Source organism: Pan troglodytes, chromosome 4 (genome assembly GCF_028858775.2).
Source record: "Pan troglodytes isolate AG18354 chromosome 4, NHGRI_mPanTro3-v2.0_pri, whole genome shotgun sequence".
Classification (NCBI taxonomy): domain Eukaryota; kingdom Metazoa; phylum Chordata; class Mammalia; order Primates; family Hominidae; genus Pan; species Pan troglodytes.
In genome coordinates, this window is record NC_072402.2 from 28,863,865 (window position 1) to 28,884,720 (window position 20,856).

General features: G+C 40.1%; 1 protein-coding gene across 8 annotated transcripts in view; it reads right to left on the bottom strand.

Moving 5' to 3' along the window:
* Nucleotides 1–20,564, bottom strand: part of RASA1 (RAS p21 protein activator 1) — a 124,763-nt gene extending 104,199 nt beyond the window's left edge. For 3 of the 8 annotated variants that reach the window (XR_010157180.1, XM_063811113.1, XM_063811111.1), the window contains exon 1: nucleotides 19,244–20,564. Coding sequence is in view for 6 of the 8 variants with exons in the window: in XM_063811113.1 (XP_063667183.1) it covers nucleotides 19,244–19,782 (539 nt within the window). In the remaining 2 variants the exon portion in view is untranslated. Of the gene's footprint in view, nucleotides 1–19,178 lie in introns of all 8 variants that reach the window. The other 5 variants (XR_010157179.1, XM_063811112.1, XM_063811114.1 and 2 more) reach the window with 4 other exon arrangements.
* Between the last annotated feature and the right edge of the window lie 292 nt (nucleotides 20,565–20,856).

The window sequence follows — 20,856 nt, forward strand, 5'->3', positions numbered from 1 at the left end:
TGCTTCTGGTATATATATATGGAGTGTATATATATGGTATATATATATGGTGTGTATATATATGGTATATATATATGGTGTGTATATATATGGTATATATATGGTGTGTATATATATGGTATATATATATGGTGTGTATATATATGGTATATATATGGTGTGTATATATGGTATATATATGGTGTGTCTATATATGGTATATATATATATGGTGTGTCTATATATGGTATATATATGGTGTGTATATATATGGTATATATATGGTGTATATATATGGTATATATATGGTGTGTATATATATGGTATATATATGGTGTGTATATATGGTGTGTATATATATGGTGTGTATATATGGTGTGTATATATATGGTATACATATATGGTGTGTACATATATGGCGTGTACATATATGGTATATATATGGCGTGTACATATATGGTATATATCTATGGTGTGTACATATATGGTGTATATCTATGGCGTGTATATATATGGTGTATATCTATGGCGTGTATATATATGGTGTATATCTATGGCGTGTATATATATGGTATATCTATGGCGTGTATATGTATGGTGTATATATATGGCGTGTATATGTATGGTGTATATATATGGTGTGTATGTATGGTGTATATATATGGTGTGTATATATGGTATATATGGTGGGTATATATATGGTGTGTATATATATGGTGTGTATATATATGGTGTATATATATGGTGTGTATATATATGGTGTGTATATATGGTGTATATATTGTGTGTGTATATATGGTGTATATATGGTGTGTATATATGGTGTATATATGGTGTGTGTATATATGGTATATATATGGTGTGTATATATGGTATATATATGGTGTGTATATGGTGTGTATATATACGGTGTGTATATGGTGTGTATATATACGGTGTATATATATGGTGTGTATATATACGGTGTGTATATATGGTGTGTATATATACGGTGTGTATATATATGGTGTATATATACGGTGTGTATATATATGTGTATATATATGATGTATATATATGGTGTATACATATGGTGTATATATTCGGTGTGTATATATATGGTGTACATATACGGTGTGTATATATATATGGTGTACATATACGGTGTGTATATGTATGGTGCATATATATACGGTGCGTATATATGGTGTGTATATATATGGTGTGTATATATGGTGTGTATATACATGGGGTATATATGGTGTGTGTATATATGGTATATATATGGTGTATATATATGGTATATATGGTGTATATATATGGTATATATGGTGTGTATATATGGTATATATATGGTGTGTATATATGGTATATATACATGGTGTATATATATGGTGTATATATATGGTATGTATATATATATGGTGTTCCTTATATATGGTGTATATGTATATGGTGTATATATATGGTATATATATGTGAGTGTGTGTGTGTATACGTTTATGCATATGTGTATACTGGGTCACAGGTGTAAAATCTATTTCTTTTAGTGAGTCATGGTCAAAATTATATCTGAAGGCCACTACTCTGTAAACAATAGATCCACAAAAGGATTTTAAGAAAGTATAAAATTTGTCTACTGAAAGTAAAATAAAGCAATTTTTCAAACTGCTGGGAGTTTCAAATTCAATTTAGTTGCTTTCTACCAGTAATTTTTAAGTAGAGTATAACAGAATTAAAATGAAAATAGAATTATATCACAAGTGGTAATTTAAAAGGTTATTTTTCATTAAACCTTTGCAGTTTTTTTTTTTTTTAATTTAAATATACACATAAGCTCTGTGTCATAATGTATCAGGAATTTCTTAATTTTTACTTGGGTTGAAGTTAAACATTTTGAAAGCCAATAATAAAGAGTTATCAATTGGCTGAGGAAGAGATCAGTAAAAGGGAAAAAAGTAACAGACCACTCTAATAGGAGAAGAAAGAGAAAATGAGGGTGTGAATCAAAGTAAAGGAAATAAAAAAGAAATGTTAGATCCTTTTGGGAGGCCAAATGCGAGTGGATCACTTGAGGTCAGGCATTCGAGACCAGCCTTGCCAACATGTGAAACCCTGACTCTACTAAAAAAATACAAAAATTAGCCAGGGGTGGTGGCACGCGCCTGTAATCCCAGCTACTCGGGAGGCTGAGGCATGAGAATTGCTTGAAGCGGGAGGTGGAGGTTTCAGTGAGCCAAGATCATGCCACTGCACTCCAGCCTCGGCTACAGAGCGAAACTCCATCACAAAATAATAATAATAAAAGAAAGATGTTAGATCTATTTCGGAGGTAGAATAGAACAATCTAGATAACTGGTTAGAGTGGGAAAGGAGAAAAAGAGACCGACTAGCCGGGCATGGTGGCTCAGACCTGTAATCCCAGCACTCTGGGAGGCTGAGGCAGGCAGATTACCTAGGGTCAGGAGTTCGAGAGCAGCCTGGCCAACATGGCGAAATCCCATCTCTATTAAAAATACAAAAATTAGCTGGGCATGGTGGTGTGCGCCTATGATCCCAGCTACTCAGGAGGCTGAGACAGAAGAATCGCTTGAACCTGGGAGGTGAAGGGTTGCAGTGAGCCAAGATCGCGCCATTGCACTCCAGCCTAGGCGACAGAGCGAGACTTTGTCTCAAAAAAAAAAAAAAGAAAAAGAAAAAGAAAAAGAGACTGACTGAAATCTTAAAAAAAAGTTTTTAAATAAAAAGTTAAGAAGAGAATTGCATTACAATTCCACATATCTACACTACAATGCTATGCACAAGCCATTACCATAGCATTCAAAGCATAACACAATTTTTCTCCTATTATATTTAAACTTTTATTCCACTGTACTCTCTCAAGGGCCCTGTGCACTAAGAAGATAATACCATTTCCACAAAAATTAATTAAAAGGTACCATTCATTGCCAGGCGTGGTGGCTCACGCCTGTAATCCCAGCACTTTGGGAGGCCGAGGAGGAAGGATCACGAGGTCAAGAAATCAAGACCATCCTGGCCAACATAGTGAAACCCCATCTCTACTAAAAAATATAAAAATTAGCTGGGCGTGGTGGCACTCGCCTGTAGTCCCTGCTACTCGGGAAGCTGAGGCAGAAGAATCGCTTGAACCCGGGAAGTGGAGGTTGCAGTGAGCCGAGATCACACCACTGCACTACAGCCTGGCGACAGAACAAGACTCCATCTCAAAATAAATAAATAAATAAATAAATAAATAAATGGTACCATTATCTCCGCAGCACTTTAAAAGTTGTATGATTTCTGACACTAACTTTAATGTTAAATGTTATTCCATCACATAGATAAGGTTCTTAAAAAACAATGTCAAAACAAAAATATTAGGTTATTTCCTATTCACTTCTGTTATAATTTCAAAAACAGCTTCATGATAAAAAGATTTTGATCTCAATGACCATACAAAAGGAAGATATTCAGGAATCCTAATATTAACTAGAGGATATGATTTCCTGTTAGTGTGAGGTTTGTGTTCTTTTTTTCCAAATTCCCTGAGAAATTAATCAGATTTATGTGCTAACCAAACACAAACAAATACAAACAAACAATAGTTATATTCTTTTTAATTACTAATGATGATAAATATGGAGAATTACTACATGATTCCAAAGAACTACTAAATCTAACTGAAATTTTATTTCTTCTACCACCAGCAATAAAGCATTGCAGTGTCCCCTAAGTCTAAGTAGAGAACAGTTCCACTCCAGATACCTGGATTAGCTTTCTTCATCAAGGAGGAACTAAAAGACAGTAAAATATTCCTAAATTTTCATATGGTCACTACTTAATGCAGTGATTAATAATAATTTCTTCTAAAGCCATGCTTTGGCAGCCACCCTAAAACCCAACTGATGTGAGTGAACAACTAAGCTTACCATCTGCCTACCTACCTGTCTGTCTATAGAGAGAGAGAAAGCAACCTATAGTCACTTAAGTGACATAATGTATGAAAGAATTCCTATATGGTGGCTGTTCAATAAATAAGAAAGCTAACAATGGTTTAATTAAAACACTACAATTACAACCTCACTTCATCACTGATAGGTTCTTAGAAACTGCAGCCTTAAGAAAACAACATACAATAGGTCCTCAACATCATTTCATTGTAACACTGATAAGAAAAAAATTGGGTTTCGTTATATGTTGTTTCATATTTCTGCATTTGTCTTGAAAGAAGATTTAAAAATCTGTCAAAAAGAAAAGGCCTTCAACCTTAAGGAGGTATTTGTTGATACAAATACCTCTAAATAAATGCATATACAGAAGTATCAAAGCTCATTTCTCTATTGCCTGAGATAACCTCCAGAATGCATGCAAGTACATGAATATCCATAAATACTGAACTACCCAAAATAAACACTGTATTAAGTCCCTTAAGATGGCTATAACACCCTAATTCCTCCTCAAAGAACTTCATTCTCCTACTGAAACAATTTTTCTGAAGCATCAAGGAAGAAAAACAGAAGTGGGAATGTAGCATAGTAGTTAAATAGACTTGGGGGTCAAAAGCTTGGGTTTGTATCACTTGGTAGGCTCTGTGACTTGGGAAAGTTACCTAAAACCCTCCACATCTCAATGTCCTCATATGTGAAAATGTTAGCTATAATTATATTTAGGGGGATAGGGATATATACAGATGTATTTTAGATATATATAATATACAAAAACTTAACAGTGATTATTACCTTTGGTAGTAAAAGTAAGGATTGGTTTTTCTTCATATTTTCTAATAGTCTCCAAATTTTCTATAGTAAACATATATTAATCATATTTAGGGGAAAAGTGATTATTTAAAAATTATCTAGAAGCCAAAATGCCCAACATACAATCAAAACTCACCCATCATACCAAGAACCAAGAAAGTCACAACTTGGATGAGAAAAAGAAAATAAACATGTTAATGTTGATGTGTATTAGATGTTGGAAAGGTTTTTAATTTTCAATCAGCTATCATTAAAAACACTTCAACAATCAATTACAAATTCTTTTAAAACAGATTTAAAAAATAGAAAAGTTCAGCAAAGAAAAAGGTTGTAAAACCAACCAAATGATGATAAAACAAGCTACAATAACAACCAAAAAAAAAAAAAACACACACAAAAAACAAAACTTACTAGATAGGTGAGGAAATGTTGATCAAAGGAGATAAATTTCAGTTAAGAGGAATAAGTTCAAGAGATCTATGGTACAAACATGGTGTCCATAGTTTATAATAATAATTTACTGCATACTTTAAATTGCTACAATTGTGTTTTCAGCACAAAAAAAAAAATGCTGAGTACGTAAGGTAACGCAGGTTAATTAGCTCAGTTTAGCCATTCCACAATGTATACCTATATCAAAATATCTGTTGTACACAACACACATACACAATTTTTGTCAATTTAAAAATTATTTTTTTCAACTTCATGGGCTCAATAGCAGATGACAGAAGACAGAATCTGTGAACTTGAGGACCAACAGATCAATAGAATTTACCCAATCTGAACAACAGGAAGAAAAATGACTAAAAAGAAGTTAAAAGTCTTGAGGATCTGTAAGACAGTAACGTAAGATCTAACTCCGTATCACTGGAGTCCCAAAGAAAAGAGCATGGAATTGAAAGGGTATTCAAAAATAATGGCTGAAAACATCTGTATTTGGAGAAAAACATAAACCTACAGATCCAAGAAGTGATCAAATCTCAAATAGGTAAACCCACAGAAACCCTGACATATCACTAAACTTCTGAAAACAAAGATAAAGATTTTGAAAGCAATTACAGAGAAAAGACACATTACCTTATAGGGGAACACCAATTCAAGTGGCAAGAGATTTATCATCTGAAACCACAAAGGACAGAAGAAAAGTGGCACAAAATTTTTCAACTTCTGAAAGAAAAGAATTGTCAACCATAAATCTTATTTGTGGTGAAACTATCTTTCAGGAATAATGGTGAAATAATGACATTTACAGGCAAAAGGAAAACGAATAAATTGTTACTAGCAGACATACCTTTAAAGAATAAGGAAATTCTTCAATAAAAGAAGGAATCTTGAAACACCAAGAAAGAAGAAAAAACAATGAGAAAAGCAGAAATGTAGATAAAAACAACAGACTATCCTTCTACTCCAGAGGTTTTCAAATCATAGTTGATGACTGAAATAAAACTTACAGGCAACAAAAGAAAAAAACAAGTAAGCTGGAATTCATCAAAATTAAATTAAATGCATCAAAAGACACTATCAACAAAACTAAAAAGTAGCCTGTGGAATGGGCAAAAATATTTGCTAATCATATAGCTGATGGGGGATTAATATCAAGAACATATAAAGAACTCCTACGAAAACAAAAAAACTCAACTCAAAAATAGGCAATAGGCTGGGGGCGGTGGCTCACACCTGTAATCCCAGCACTTTGGGAGGCTGAGACTGGTGGATTACTTGAGGTCAGGAGTTCAAGACCATCCTGGCCAACATGGTGAAACCCCATCTCTACTAAAAACACAAAAATTTGCCGGGCGTGGTGGCATGCGCCTGTAATCCCAGCTAGCTGGGAGGTTGAAACAGGAGAATCGCTTAAACCCAGGAGGCGGAGGTTGCAGTGAGCCGAGATCGTGTCACTGCACTCCAGCCTGGGCAACAGAGCAAGCCTCCGTCTCAAAAAAACAAAAACAAAAATGGGCAATAGCCATTTCTTCAAAAAAAAGATATATATACAAATGGCCAATAAGAACATGAAAAGATGCTCAACAGCACTAATCTTAGGAAAATGCAAATCAAAACCAGTTACTACTTCACACCCACTAGGATAGCTATTATTAAGAAAATAGAAAATAAAAAGTGTTGGCACTCGGGAAGCTGAGGCAGGATAATCACTTGAACTCAGGAGATGGAGATTGCAGTAAGACGAGATTGCAGTGAGACGAGATCGCGCCATTGCACTTCAGTCTGGGCAACAAGAGCGAAACTCCGTCTCAAAAAAAAAAAAAAAGTGTTGGTAAGGATGCAGAGAAATTCTAACCCTTGTGCATTGCTGCTGGGACTATAAAATGGTGTGGTCACTGTGGAAAACAGTATGATGATTCCTTAAAAAATTAAAAACAGAATTACCATATGATTCAGCAATTCCATGCCTGGGTATATACCCAAAATGAAAGCAGGCACTGGAACAGATATTTATATACCACGTGCACACTGGGAACCATAGCCAAAAGACGCAAGCAACCCAAATGTTCAGTGGATAACTGGGTAAACAAAAGGTGATATATACATGCAATGGAACATTATTCAGCCTTAAAAAAAAAAAAGAGAGAAATTAGCCGGGCGTGGTGGCAGGCGCCGGTAGTCCAGCTACTCGGGATGCTGAGGCAGGAGAATGGCATGAACTGGGGAGGTGGAGTTTGCAGTGAGCCGAGATCGGACCACCACACTCCAGCCTGGGCGACAGAGTGAGACTCTGTCTCAAAAAAAAGAAAGAAAGAAAATTCTGACACATGTTACAATATGGGTTGAACCTCTTGAAACTCAACAATTTAAAAAAATCCAATTTGAAAATGGGCCAAAGACACAGACATTTCACCAAAGAAGGTATACAGATGGAAAACGCACATGAAAAGATTTTTCAAGCTGGGCGAGGTGGCTCACGCTTGTAATCCCAGCATTTTGGGAGGCTGAGGCAGGTGGATCACTTGAGGTCAGGAGTTCAGGACCGGCCTGGCCAACATGGTGAAACCCTGTCTCTACTAAAAATACAAGAATTAGCCAGGCGTGGTGGCAGGTGCCTGTAATTCTAGCTACTCGGGAGGCTGAGGCAGGAAAATCGCTTGAACCTGGAAGGTGGAAGTTGTAATGAGCCATTATCATGCCACTGCATTCCAGCCTAGGCAACAGAGCAAGACACTGTCAAAAAAAAAAGAAAGAAATAAAAAGATTTCCCAACATCATTACTGTGATGGTTAATATTAGGTGTCAGCTTGACTGGACTGAGGGATGCCTTGATGGCTGGTGAAGCATTGTTTCTGGGTGTGTCTGTGAGGGTGTTTACAGAAGAGACTAGCATGTGAGTCAGTGAATGAGGAGAGTAAGACCCACTCTGGGTGGGCACCATCCCCAATGCAGTCGGCTGCCAGAACAAAGCAGGCAGAAAGAGAAACAGAGCCAGCTTGCTGAGTTCCCCATCCCCTTCTAGTGAGGGATATTTTGCTTTTGCCCTCAGGCATCAAACTCCAGGTTCTTTGGTCTCTGGACTCCAGGACTCAGGCTAGCAGCCTCCCTGGGGGTCTCAGGCCTTTGGCCTCAGACTCTCAGCTTTCCTGGCTTTGAGGCTTTCCAACTTGGACGTGGTACCAGCTTTTCTCATTGGCTAGCTTGCAGATGACCTATTGTGGGATTTTGACTTTGTAATGGCATGAGCCAATTCTCCCTAATAAACTCCCTTTTATATATGCATGTATCTTATTGATTCTCTCTGGAGAACCCTGACTAATATAATTAGACATTAGAAAAATGTTAATCAAAACCACAATGAGATATCAGTAAAAACAGAAAGGCTAAAATAAAAAATGATATCATCAAATGCTGGTTAAGACACAGAGAAACCGGATCTCTCATACATTGCTGGTGAGAATGTAAAAATATATAGCCATTATAGAAAATGCTGGCAATTTCTTATAAAAGTGAACATGCAACTATCATACAATCCAGTAATTGTACTCTCGGGGACTTAACTGACAGAAATGAAAACTTACGTTCACACAAAAACATATATACAAATGTTTATAGCAGCTTTTTTTTATAATACCCAAAACTAGAAATGACCCAAATGTTCCCCAATGGCTGAATGGTTAAACAAACTGTGGCACATCTACACCATGGACTACTATTCAGCAATGAAAAAAGGGCAAAATATTGATACTTCAACTTAAACGAACTTGACAAATTATGCTGAGTGACAAATGCCAATCCCAAAAGGTTACATACTATTTGATTCCATTTTGAGGCAGGGTATCATTCTGTCACCCAGGCTGGAGTGCAATGGCACAATCATAACTCACTGCAGCCTCAACCTCATAGGCTCAGGTGATCCTCCCACCACAGCCTCCTGAGTAGCTAGGACTACGGTGTGCAACACCACGAACAGCTAATTTTTGTTTTTTTTGTAGAGACAAGGTTTCGCCATGTTGCCCAGGCTGGTCTTGAACTCCTGGGCTCAAGCGATCCAACTGCCTCAGCCTCACAAAGTGCTGAGATTACAGGAATGAGCCATTGCACCCAGCCCGCATAATCTTCTTTAAATGACCACAGAAAAAAAAAAAAAAAAAAAAGAACAAATTAGCAGTTACCAGGGAATAAGGAAAGAGGAAGGAGACTCTGGTTATAAAACACAGCACGAGAGATCCTAGTGGTGAAGAAACTCTTCTGTATCTCTAGTATGGTAACGATTATACAAATTTACATGTTATAATACTGCATAGAACTAAATACTAAATATATCACACACCCATACATGCACACACACAAATGAATATATGTAAAACTGGTGAAATGTGAACAAAATAGGTGGATTACAGCGATGTCAATGTCCTGGTTTTGATACTGCACTATAGTTATGCAAGATGTTACCACTGAGGTAAAATGGATGAACGAGTACATCTCTAACTTATTACTTTTTTTTTTCTTTTTTTTTGAGACGGAGTCTCGCTCTGTCGCCCAGGCTGGAGTGCAGTGGCATGATCTCGGCTCACTGCAAACTCTGCCTCCCAGGTTCAGGCCATTCTCCTGTCTCAGCCTCCCGAGTAGCAGGCACCCACCACCACGCCCGGCTAATTTTTTTTTTTTTTTTTTTTTTGTATTTTTAGTAGAGACGGGGTTTCACCGTGTTAGCCAGGATGGTCTCAATCTCCTGACCCTGTGATCCACCCACCTCGGCCTCCCAAAGTGCTGGGATTACAGGAGTGAGCCACTGCGCCCGGCCCATCTGTCTTATTTCTTAAAACTGCATATGAATCTACAATTACCTCAAAATAAAAAGATTTAAAAATTAGAGAAATGAATCAACATTTAGATAGAAAAGAATATAGGTGAGATACGGTCTATCGTTACACAAGTGTCTAATATGAACCCAGTTTAGCAAGTTATTCCTACAAAAAACACTTAAAAGAGGTGAGGGAGATCTCTAAGTCTTTCCCTTAGCTTGAGACAGATGTATTAGCGAAATTTTTAAAGTAAATGTTACAACAATGAACACACATTGAATACAGAAAATTTGCTGGAGTAACAGCTTATCCATAGGATATTCCATGGCTACCATGGTCATATGTAGGATCTTTCCACACTATAATAATCAGACATGCATTTAAATATGCTTTCCATCTTTCAACAGAGGTACAGTCAAAAAAGATAAAGGTCACTGACTAACAAAGAAAGAGGTAAAGTAAGGCAAGATTTTCTCTCCCACAGTGAAAGAAATTAAAAGAATGAGGACCTTATTTCTCAAGCAGCAGACATGCATTTAATCTGTTCCAAAATAATCCAAATCCATTTTTAAAGATGTAGAGTTACCCATGTATTAGTCAGTTTGGGCTGCTATGACGAAATACCAGAGTCTGGGTGGCTTAAACAACAGAAATTATTTTTTCACAGTTCTGCATGCTGGAAATGGAACTATCAAAGTGCTGGCAAGCTTGGTTTCTGGTCAGGCCTCTCTCCTTAGCTGACAAATGAAGGCCTCCTTACCATGTCCTCACATGACCTTTTCTCGATGCACTCATACTCCTGGTACCTCTTGTTATAAAGGTACCCATCCTATAGGATTCACCAGCCACCCTTATGACCTCATTTAACCTTAATTACCTCTTTTAAAGGCTGTATCTCCAAATTCAGTTACATTGGTGGTTAAGGCTTCAACCTATGACTATGGGGGGACGGGGGGAACTATTAAGTCCAAAATGCCAGTTACTGCCAGCCCTGAAGTACGTTAAGTTTTATCTGGGTGCATATATGTGTGTACATTCTACGTAATGGAAAGGGGCAAGACAAAATAAAAAGCATAGTATTTACATTAAAATTCCAGCTCTATCACTCAGTTTCCTCAACAATGAGGATGATGCCCATTCTCACTATATCATTGTAAGGATTAAATAAGATAATCTATATAAAGTACCTGACATATAGCAAATGATTAGCAAATACTGAGCCTTTGCTTCTAGTCCTCTCTAAAATTAAAAAAAAAAATGAATTATAAATATTACTCAAATCTAAATATATGTGAAACATTATGAGAATTGGATTCTGTCCCAGTTCTACCACTACCTAGTTATATGAACTTAGCTAGGGTGTAGGGTGGAGTGAAGCAAGTCACTCTACCTAAGGCTACTTCTGTATCTAAGCAGAGAAGCTTCCCTCTGTAACTAAAACTCTATGTTACACATAACAACTTGACTACAATTTGAAACACAAATGTTACAAAAGTTAATCACACTTTCTCACTGTAATAATCCTAAACGAAAGAATGATACTGAAATTTCCTTCAAGAGAATTATGGTATGAAATTTCAGTATCATTCTTTCATTTACTTTCATTCTTTCACTCTTTGGCAACTATCCTCTGAATTTGAAAAATTTACCTGCACAACCTATCTGTAGACTACTTTTATCATCTTATTTCCCTACCAGTAATGCCTCATCTTCCAACTAGACTGTAGAATTGTATATTTCTTTTTGTCCCCCATACTGTTCATTATTTTACTCACTAAATCACATAACCGCTAAAACACCTAAAATCATCATACCCTAAATCCTGTAGAGATGTGACAAGACATACATAGTTATCAATAAGTTGTATCTAATAACAACAATTTTTAACGCAGCACAAAACTGAAATGTACTGCCAGTGATTTCAAGGTAACACAGAAATACCTGCATATTCAAACAATAACCAACATCCGTATTCAGTATTTTTGGTTTAAAATTAAGGTAATGGTAGCCAAAAAGCAACATCTATTGTGGAGAAATTTGACTCATTTAACGAAAGACAACTTAGCTTGCTGGGCCTGAAGGAAGAACTCATAAGTATCTGCCCTATCTCCCAGCCTGTCCCTCACTACTAGTATTCTATTATCTCATATTACATGAAAATAAGTAATACACATGGCACTGCTACTTTGGTGCCCTGAGGAAAGCTCAACTTGCTGTATTCATGCTATTTTATAGTCCCCTCCCATATTTAATGCACACTGGGTTATGTGACCAGCACTCACCATTGGAACATTAGCAAGGATGAGGAACACAGAAGCTTGATAAATACCTGCACACCAGGGCTTGGAAAGGTCTTTCACGGAACTGCCATAGCTGCCATGCTATGAAGAAGGCCAAGCTGGCTGGGCACAGTGGCTCATGCCTGTAATCGCAGCACTTTGGGAGGCCGAGGTGGCAGATCACAAGGTCAGGAGTTCGAGACCAGCCTGGCCAACATGGTGAAACCCCATCTCCATGAAAAATACAAAAATTAGCTGGATGTGGTGGCATGCACCTGTAATGCCAGCTACTTGGGAGGCTGAGACAGGAGAAATGCTTGAACCCGGAAGGCGGAGGTTGCAGTGAGCCATACCACTGCACTCCAGCCTGGGCGACAGGGCAAGACTCCATCTCAGGGGGAAAAAAAAAAAAAAAAAGAAGGCCAACCTTCTTCAAGTGGAGAGACGACATGGGTAGGAAGAGAGAGGGAAATACCCAGCTATCTACCAGCTGCTCCAGCCATCCCAGTTGAGGCACTAGATTTATGAATTAAGAAGCCACAGTGGACATTATAGCCAACAGATCACATGTGGAGAAGTCACCATAAAGCCATACAGAAATTTTAGAATCAAGGGCAAATACACAATTGTTTTAGCCACTATGTTTTGGAGTGCTTTATTATGCAGCAATAGATAACCAAAACAATACAAATAAACCAATTAGAACTGTTCCTGTTTGGCAGTAAGCAACAACAACAAAAAATGTCAGTGGTAACCACTGTTATAGTTAATAATCACTATAAAAAATCTTCTTCCCAAAAGGTACTTTTCTGGGTATTTAAGTGTTCTTAAAGGGACTCTGTTAATTTCACCAATGGCCAGTAAAGAGAGAGAAGTAAAGCAACCAGAAAGTCTACTCTTCGTTTTTCCTTTTCCCTTCCTAATTTATGGCTGTCCTTTTTAGCTTTGCCAGTAATGTTTGCCTGTTTTCCCCGGAGTGGCTAATCAATGATCCAGACCGATTCTAGCATTCAACTGTGCTCTGTACCTCAGTCACTACAGACATCACCGTCAACTTCCCTCCAGACCACAGGTAACTAAAAGTTCTGTAGACCAGACTCTTCACTAAGGGTGAAAAGTTTAAACTCATCTAATTCATAATTATGTTTTCCTGATAGAATCATTAAGCGAAGAGCATCAGAACCAATAACCTCTTGCTCAGACAATAAATTAAGTAGCAGGAAAAACATACCTGCTATTTTTCCTCAAATAATTTACTGATCCTAATTACGCAAATTTCTTTTTCTTTTAACCCTCATGACCTTTGCTCATACTTCACTCGTGATATTTATCTTAACCTAGCCTGAATCACAGTAATTGGTTTACTTAATTTCCTACTAGATCTAATACTCCCTTTTCTCCCATTGAGAAAAGGGGCATTTTACTCTTGTAACCCTTGAAGCACCTACTATATTTCTCTGCTACTTATACAAATACAGTAAAAAATATGAGTTCTGGTCGTCAATCATTGTCCGTAACTAATCTTAGCAAGTCTCACCCCCATTTTTATTAAGAAACAATGGCTCACCCATATGTATAATGCAATCAGTGACAAAGTTAATGAATGCTACATGTTCTAACATTAACCTTCACCAATTATTTGACTTAAGAATGATTTTATTTTTGTAGAGACAGTAAAATGATTTTTTAAAAAAAGAAAGGTACTATTTACATTCCTTATTTTCTTTTCCTTAAAGTTTCAGACTTGAGAAGTCTGAATATTAGGTTCAGCATAAGATCCAGGCCAGATGCCAGGCAAATACCGCAATAGCAAAGGCAAAGCAGACCTGGTGGAGACTGCAAATGGAGACCTCAGTACCCACCTAAAAGGGTCAACCGCTACTCAGCTCTGGCAATCTAGTCTCAAGCAGGAATGGCCACCAGGTATAGCCAAGTCCTGTGGGTTTTCTAGAGATGCTAGAAGTTGAGACTTCTTAAATATGAAATCTTCCTATTGGCCGTGAGGTGGCTCACGCCTGTAATCCCAGCACTTTGGAGGCCAAGGCAGGCGGATCACCTGAGGTTAGGAGTTCGAGACCAGCCTGGCCAACAGAGTGAAACCCCGCCTCTACTAAAAATACAAAAATTAGCCAGGCGTGGTGGTGTGTACCTGTAACCCCGGCTACTGGGGAGGCAGAGGCAGGAGAATCGCCTGAATCCGGGAGGCGGAGCTTGCAGTGAGCCAAGATCACACTACTGCACACCACCCTGGGTAACAGAGCAAGACTCCATCTCAAAAAAAAAAAAAAAAAAAGAAAACGAAAAAGAAAAGAAATCTCTATTCTTAAATGGTGACAATTATCAAATATTCCAAATACTCTAAGGGCAAGCAGTATATATCTGTGGGTTGGATTCTCACCAATGGCCACTTGCTACTGCAGACTCACAGTTAAAAATCTCTACATGTAATTGATGGTGCACTACACAAACAATATACCTTTACCACCACTGCCCCTCACCCTGCAGAAGAAAAAAAATGAGAAGCATGAAAAGAAACTCCAAAAAATTATGGAGTACTAGTGACAAACTTCTTTAATTTAACCTTTTCTCTCTCGAAAAAGAAATCTGTTAAGAGTTTTAGATTTAGAAACTTTTATAGTAGAAAAATAGAGAGGAAGAATTTTTTTTACTTTTATAATTTTCTCAAAACTTTCAAAAAAGAAAATATTCAAATAAATAGTACAAATTACGTAAACATTTCCAGCCTCAACCAAACTAATGAAAATGCTCAGTAATAAAAATGAGACTAATGATTCACCACGTACACAGAAAAACAAGGTACAAAATACTAATTAATAGTGTTAATTTATTTGCACTGGTGTATCTACATATTGTCATTTGACTCTTTTGTGATCAATAGCACAAAACTGGGAACAAAGTTGAACTAACTTCCTGACCATGGAACACTCAAGTAACAAGCCACTCGTGGACTCAATCCTGTGACCTAAACCCCCTTAATACCATGCTATCCATAACTAAGGGGACCAGTTACTCATAGTCAGTATTTAGTCCAACATTTCTTCAATACTTTTACAAAAGATAAATATTATTTGAAAATGTCTTTAAGGCTTTTCCTTCCACTTAAAAATATGAATATCTACATTCAGGAATAGGAATTTATAGAGAACACTTGAATTTCACCTCTAAAATTGCTTAACCTACTGCTAGAAGCCCTTATAAAGTTAAAATAAAATTCTTAATATAATTAATCGTGGTAGGCTTGATTTGGAGTTCAAAACATTCCGTAAAATAGTCATTTAACAAGGGAGATTCTCTAACCAAAAGAATTAGTAGACAATTTAGTGATAGTAAAATATTACAGTTATGGGCACAGGGGGCTATGTATTTATCGAACACTTACTATGCCCAAGTACTGTGATGAATACATCAAGGTATTCATTAAATCTTAAAAAAAAAAAACAATCATATGAGGAAGGTACCATTCCTATCCCCATTTTACGGATGGGGAAACTGACCTTTCCAAGAATACCCAGCTAGTAAGTGGCAGAGTCAGGATTCCAACCCAAATCTTGTCTAACTTCAGAATCTGCACGCTTAACCACTACACTGCATTGCCTCCAGTGACTCTGGGTTGATAACTAAGATGAAATAAGAAGGAAATTTGTACTTCTCAGTGGCAAATTTTAAAAACATATTATAAATGGAGGGTATTTTTTAGAACATGAACAAGTTTCATATACATAGTCATACAATTTTTATTTCCAAATACATGTAGTAATGGTGAAAATCCCACACAACGAATTTCTCACAATTTTTCATAAGTACTCAATCATGGTGGTTTTTTTTTTTTTTTTTAGACAGGGTTTCGTTCTTGCTGCCCAGGCTAGAATGCAACGGCAGATCTCGGCTCACTGCAACCGCCCCCTCCCTGGTTCAAGCAATTCTGCCTCAACCTCCTGAGTAGCTGGGATTACAGGCGCCCGCCAACACGACTGGCTAATTTTTTTTTTTAGTAGAGACGGGGTTTCACCGTGTTGGCCAAGCTAGTCTCGAACTCTGACCTCAGGTGATCCACTCGCCTTGGCCTCCCAAATTGCTGGGATTAGAGGCGTGAAGCACCACCCCCAGCCCAATCGTGTTTATTACTAAAAATTTAATGGGAACACCCTGTATTTTCCCCTCAATTTTGCTGTGAACCTAAAACTACTCTTAAAAACAGTCTATTGGGCCAGGCGCGGTGGTTCACACCTGTAATCCCAGCACTTCGGGAGGCAGGTGGATCACCTGAGGTCAGAGTTCGAGACCAGCCTGGCCAACATGGCAAAACCCTGTCTCTACTAAAAATATGAAAATTAGCCAGGCCTGGTGGCAGGCACCTGTAATCCTAGGTACTCAGGAGGCTGAGGCAGGAGAATCGCTTGAACCTGAAGGCGGGGAGGGGCGGGGCGGAGCTTGCAGTGAGCCGAAAACACGCCACTTCACTCCAGCCTGGGCGAAACAGCGAAACTCCATCTCTCAAAAAAAAAAAAAAAAAAAAAAAAAGAAGTCTACTAAAAACAGTTTTTTTTAACTACAATATCCTAAATATACCTAATTTAGTTATAAACTAGCATAAGACTAGATTCTTTCAGTATGAAAAGTCGCATTGTTTTTCATAATCATTGTACCAAGCATGCTATCAGCATTTAATACAAATTGAACTATTTTTTTCAAAAGCAGTGCTGCAATATTGTTTTTTTGTTTGTTTGTTTGTTTTGAGACGGAGTTAAGCTCTTATTGCCCAGGCTGGAGTGCAATGGCAGGATCTCGGCTCACTGCAACCTTCGCCTCCCGGGTTCAAGCGATTCTCCTGCCTCAGCCTCCTAAGAAGCTGGGATTACAGGCACCTGCCACCACGCCAGGCTAATTTCGTATTTTTAGTAGAGACGGGGTTTCTCCATCTCGGTCAGGCTGGTCTCAAACTCCGGACTTCAGGTGATCCACCCGCCTCGGCCTCCCGAAGTGCTGGGATTACAGGCGTGAGCCACCGCGCCCAGCAAAATTGGAATTAACACTCCCAGAATACTCCCAGGGACTCTGCATTACAAAGACATTAAAATATGAACCAAACTCTGACGAAAGACTTGAATCCTTTATTGAGGAATATAAAAAGTGGAATACTACATCCCGTTGGCTGGCATAAATATGACTAACTTTACTTTTCCCCTTTAAGTATCAAAAGATGTAGCCTTAAGTCAAAAATGGATTAGGGTAACAGAATCTTTTCCTAATTAGTTTCAGAACTTTCTAAATGCTCCAAAGAAGCTTATCCAAAAAAAAAAAAAAAAAAAAAAAAAAAGGCCGGGCACCGTGGCTTATGCCTGTAATCCCACCACTTTGGGAGGCTGAGGCCTGCGGATCACCTGAGGTCAGGAGTTCGACATCAGTTTGGCCATATGGCGAAATTTCGTCTCTATTAAAAATACAAAAATTAGCCAGACATGGTGGCATGCGCCTGTAATCCCAGCTACTAGGGAGGCTGAAGCAGGAGAATCTCTTGAACCCGGGAGGCGGAGGTTGCAGTGAGCCGAGATCACGCCACTGCACTCCAGCCTGGGCAACAAGGCGAGACTCCATCTCTGGGGTGGGGGGAAGGAAAAAAAAAAAAAAAAACAACCTCTGAATTGTCCAGAGTGACTGTCAACATATGAACCAAATCTTTTTTTCTTGATATTCAACAAAGTTGTCAAAATTCTTTTTTTTTTTTTGAGACAGAGTCTCGCTCTGTCACCCAGGCTGGAGTGCAGCGGCACGATCTCGGCTCACTGCAACCTCCGCCTCCTGGGTTCAAGCGATTCTTCTGCCTCAGCCTCCCAAGTAGCTAGGATTATAGGCGCGTGCCACCGCGTCCGGCTTATTTTTGTATTTTTAGTAGAGACAGGGTTTCACCAGGTTGGCCAGGTTGGTCTCGAACTCCTGACCTCAGGTGATCCGCCCACCTCAGCCTCTCAAAGTGCTGGGATTACAGGTGTGAGCCACTGCGCCCGGCCGGTTGTTAAAATTCTAAGGGTCAATTAAGAGTTATATGAGAAATCTATAACAAGTTTTGCCTAATAACACTTCCCATCTCAACATTTTCATCAAGGTCCACCTTTAAGAATAAACAGCTAAGTTCAATTAAGACAAGTGAGGAGGAGGTATTAACTTACATTTAAAAAAAGTCATTGTCCTGTATATTCTACAGACTGCAAAACTTAATTTTTAAATAGAATACTATACTGGCCACCAACAAAAAATGTTTAAGGGAAGCTCTATTGATTTTGTTTTGCCTCACTGTTGTACTTCCGAAGTCTCGACTATAAAAGCAGTGCGTTAATATTAAGTGGCAAGCCTATGGAAGAAGATACATTGTTGGAATATAGGCTCTTAATCACACCTATAATACACAGGATTCCTTTCCTTTCTCTCTGACCCAAGTTCTCATTAAGTGACCCAAAGACTCTTCTGCATCACTATGCTTTCTCTAATCAGAAGCTGGGCTGTGCACTGAAATAAAAACATTCTAACCAATACATTTTTCAAATTATTACTATAGAACTCGTTTAAACACCTGTATTCAAAGCTTCTCACTAATCATCTAGCTTTATCAAGTAACACACACAAGTTAATATACACTATGACTGCCTTGGTAGCGCAGTTTGACTAAATTCTGGGACACCACCTCAACTTGGAAGGGACAGAACTATATCCGGTTCTCATTAGATACACATTTTCTCATGCTTTCCATCTTAAAGACTTTACACTTTCCCAGAGGAGCAATAAATGTAGGAAGACGCCAGGTAGTATGCCTGTAAGGAAGATAAGTGATCAGATTAAATTCCTACCCAAGAAATCTGAAACTTCAAAAACTTTTCCTAACAAACCACAGATGAAAAGGACAAAGTATGATTTACCCCTTCATTTCCACTTCTTTTCTGGAGCCAGCTTCCCAAATTCCTGAACAGCAGTCTTAACTTACTGGTTAGTTGGAGGAGCGGTCAACGGTATGGCCACCTCTTCCTCCTCGTATTCTGGTCCATCCAGAGAGTCACCTTCGTCCACTGTCCCCAGGCCCGCCCCCAAAGGGGGCAGGTAAGGGGGAGGGGGCAGAGGGGGAAAACCGCCGCCTGGCCCGAGAGTCTCAGCAGGCAACGAAGTGGGCAGTTTGGTGAGAGCCATGTCTCCACTAGGTCCAGCAACAGCAGCACCGGCCACGCCAGCAGCAGCACCAGCTACGCCACCAGCAGTACCTCCCCCTGTCAGTCCGGCTCCCCCCAGTGCCCCTGCCACAGACCCGGCTCCTAGGAACCCTGACCCCAAAGCGGCTCCGCCACCCAGAGTTCCAGCCACTCCGGTCTCCACCAGCCCAGGATAGGGGGCGGCTGCCACAGGCAGAGCCGCGGGTATCTTCACCCGACACACTGCGGGATAGGCACTGGAGCCCGCTGCCGCGCCACCTCCTCCAGCTCCGGCTGTTACCGGGCCGCCCTCCTCACTGCCGGCCTCGGCCGCCATCATGTTGAAGCCCGCTCTACTCTGCCCTACCCTGCCCGCCCGGGAGCCCCAGGGGCCACCAGGCCCGGGCTCCGAGCAGCCCCACCCAGACGCGTCTCCCCTTCAGCTCCCCAGGCTGAGGAAACAACAACAAAAGGAGAGAGCTCGCCGCCGCGCCCCCTCCTAGGGCCACAGCCCAGGCTCCGGAGCTGCCTGGGTTACGGGAAGCCAAGTGGGCAAAAAACCCAACGCCTGCACAAACGCCACCCAAACCTCACCGCACACACCCACACTCACGCACACAAACACATGTACAGAAGCGAAAACTTCCTCGCTGCACTAAAGAGGAAAGGAAGCACAGGGAAAGAGGCTGAGGCTGCTACCGCTCCTTCAGCCGCCACCACCGCTTCTTCACCACCCCAGTTCCGGCCACCCACACCGCAGCCACTGCCGGTGCCGCTGCTGAGGCTGGGGCCACTGCAGCCGCTTCATCCTCCACCAGGCAGATGAGAGGGGTGGGGGGGCAAGAGAAAGGGGGGCGGGGTAACGAGGAAATCGACTGAACTGCTCACTACCTGGAGCTCTCAGTGAGTGAAACGGGAGAGAGAGAAAGGAAGGCGGGGCAGGGGAGGAGGGACGGAGGGAAGGAAGGGCGGAGAAGGGAGAAGGCAGCTTGTGCGCAGGCGCGTTCCCGGAGCGGGGGCGGGGGGCCGGGCCGGGAGGAAAAGGAAGAGTCCAGAGGGAAGGAAGCGGCGGGGACGCGCGGTGCGTGGTCGCGCTTGCTGTCCTCCTCCGGTTCCAAGCGTGTGGCGGCGCGGCCGCATCTCCTGTTGGCGTGGCCGGCGGCGCGCGCCTGTCTCCCGGGGCTTTGTTTGATGGGCGGGAGAAGAGGGAAGGGTACCTGAGCACGCGGGTGCTTGGCGCTGTTAAAGCCGGAGAGACCAGAGGGGGACCAGGAGGCGGTGGAGAGGAAGGAGGGGGAAAGGGAAAGGAAAATGCCCAGAAACTAGTTCCGTACTTCCTGACCAGTGGAAAAAAACAGCCTTAACCAGCAGCGCAGAAACCAGGCAGGGGTCAGGTAGCTTTGAAGATCGGGGC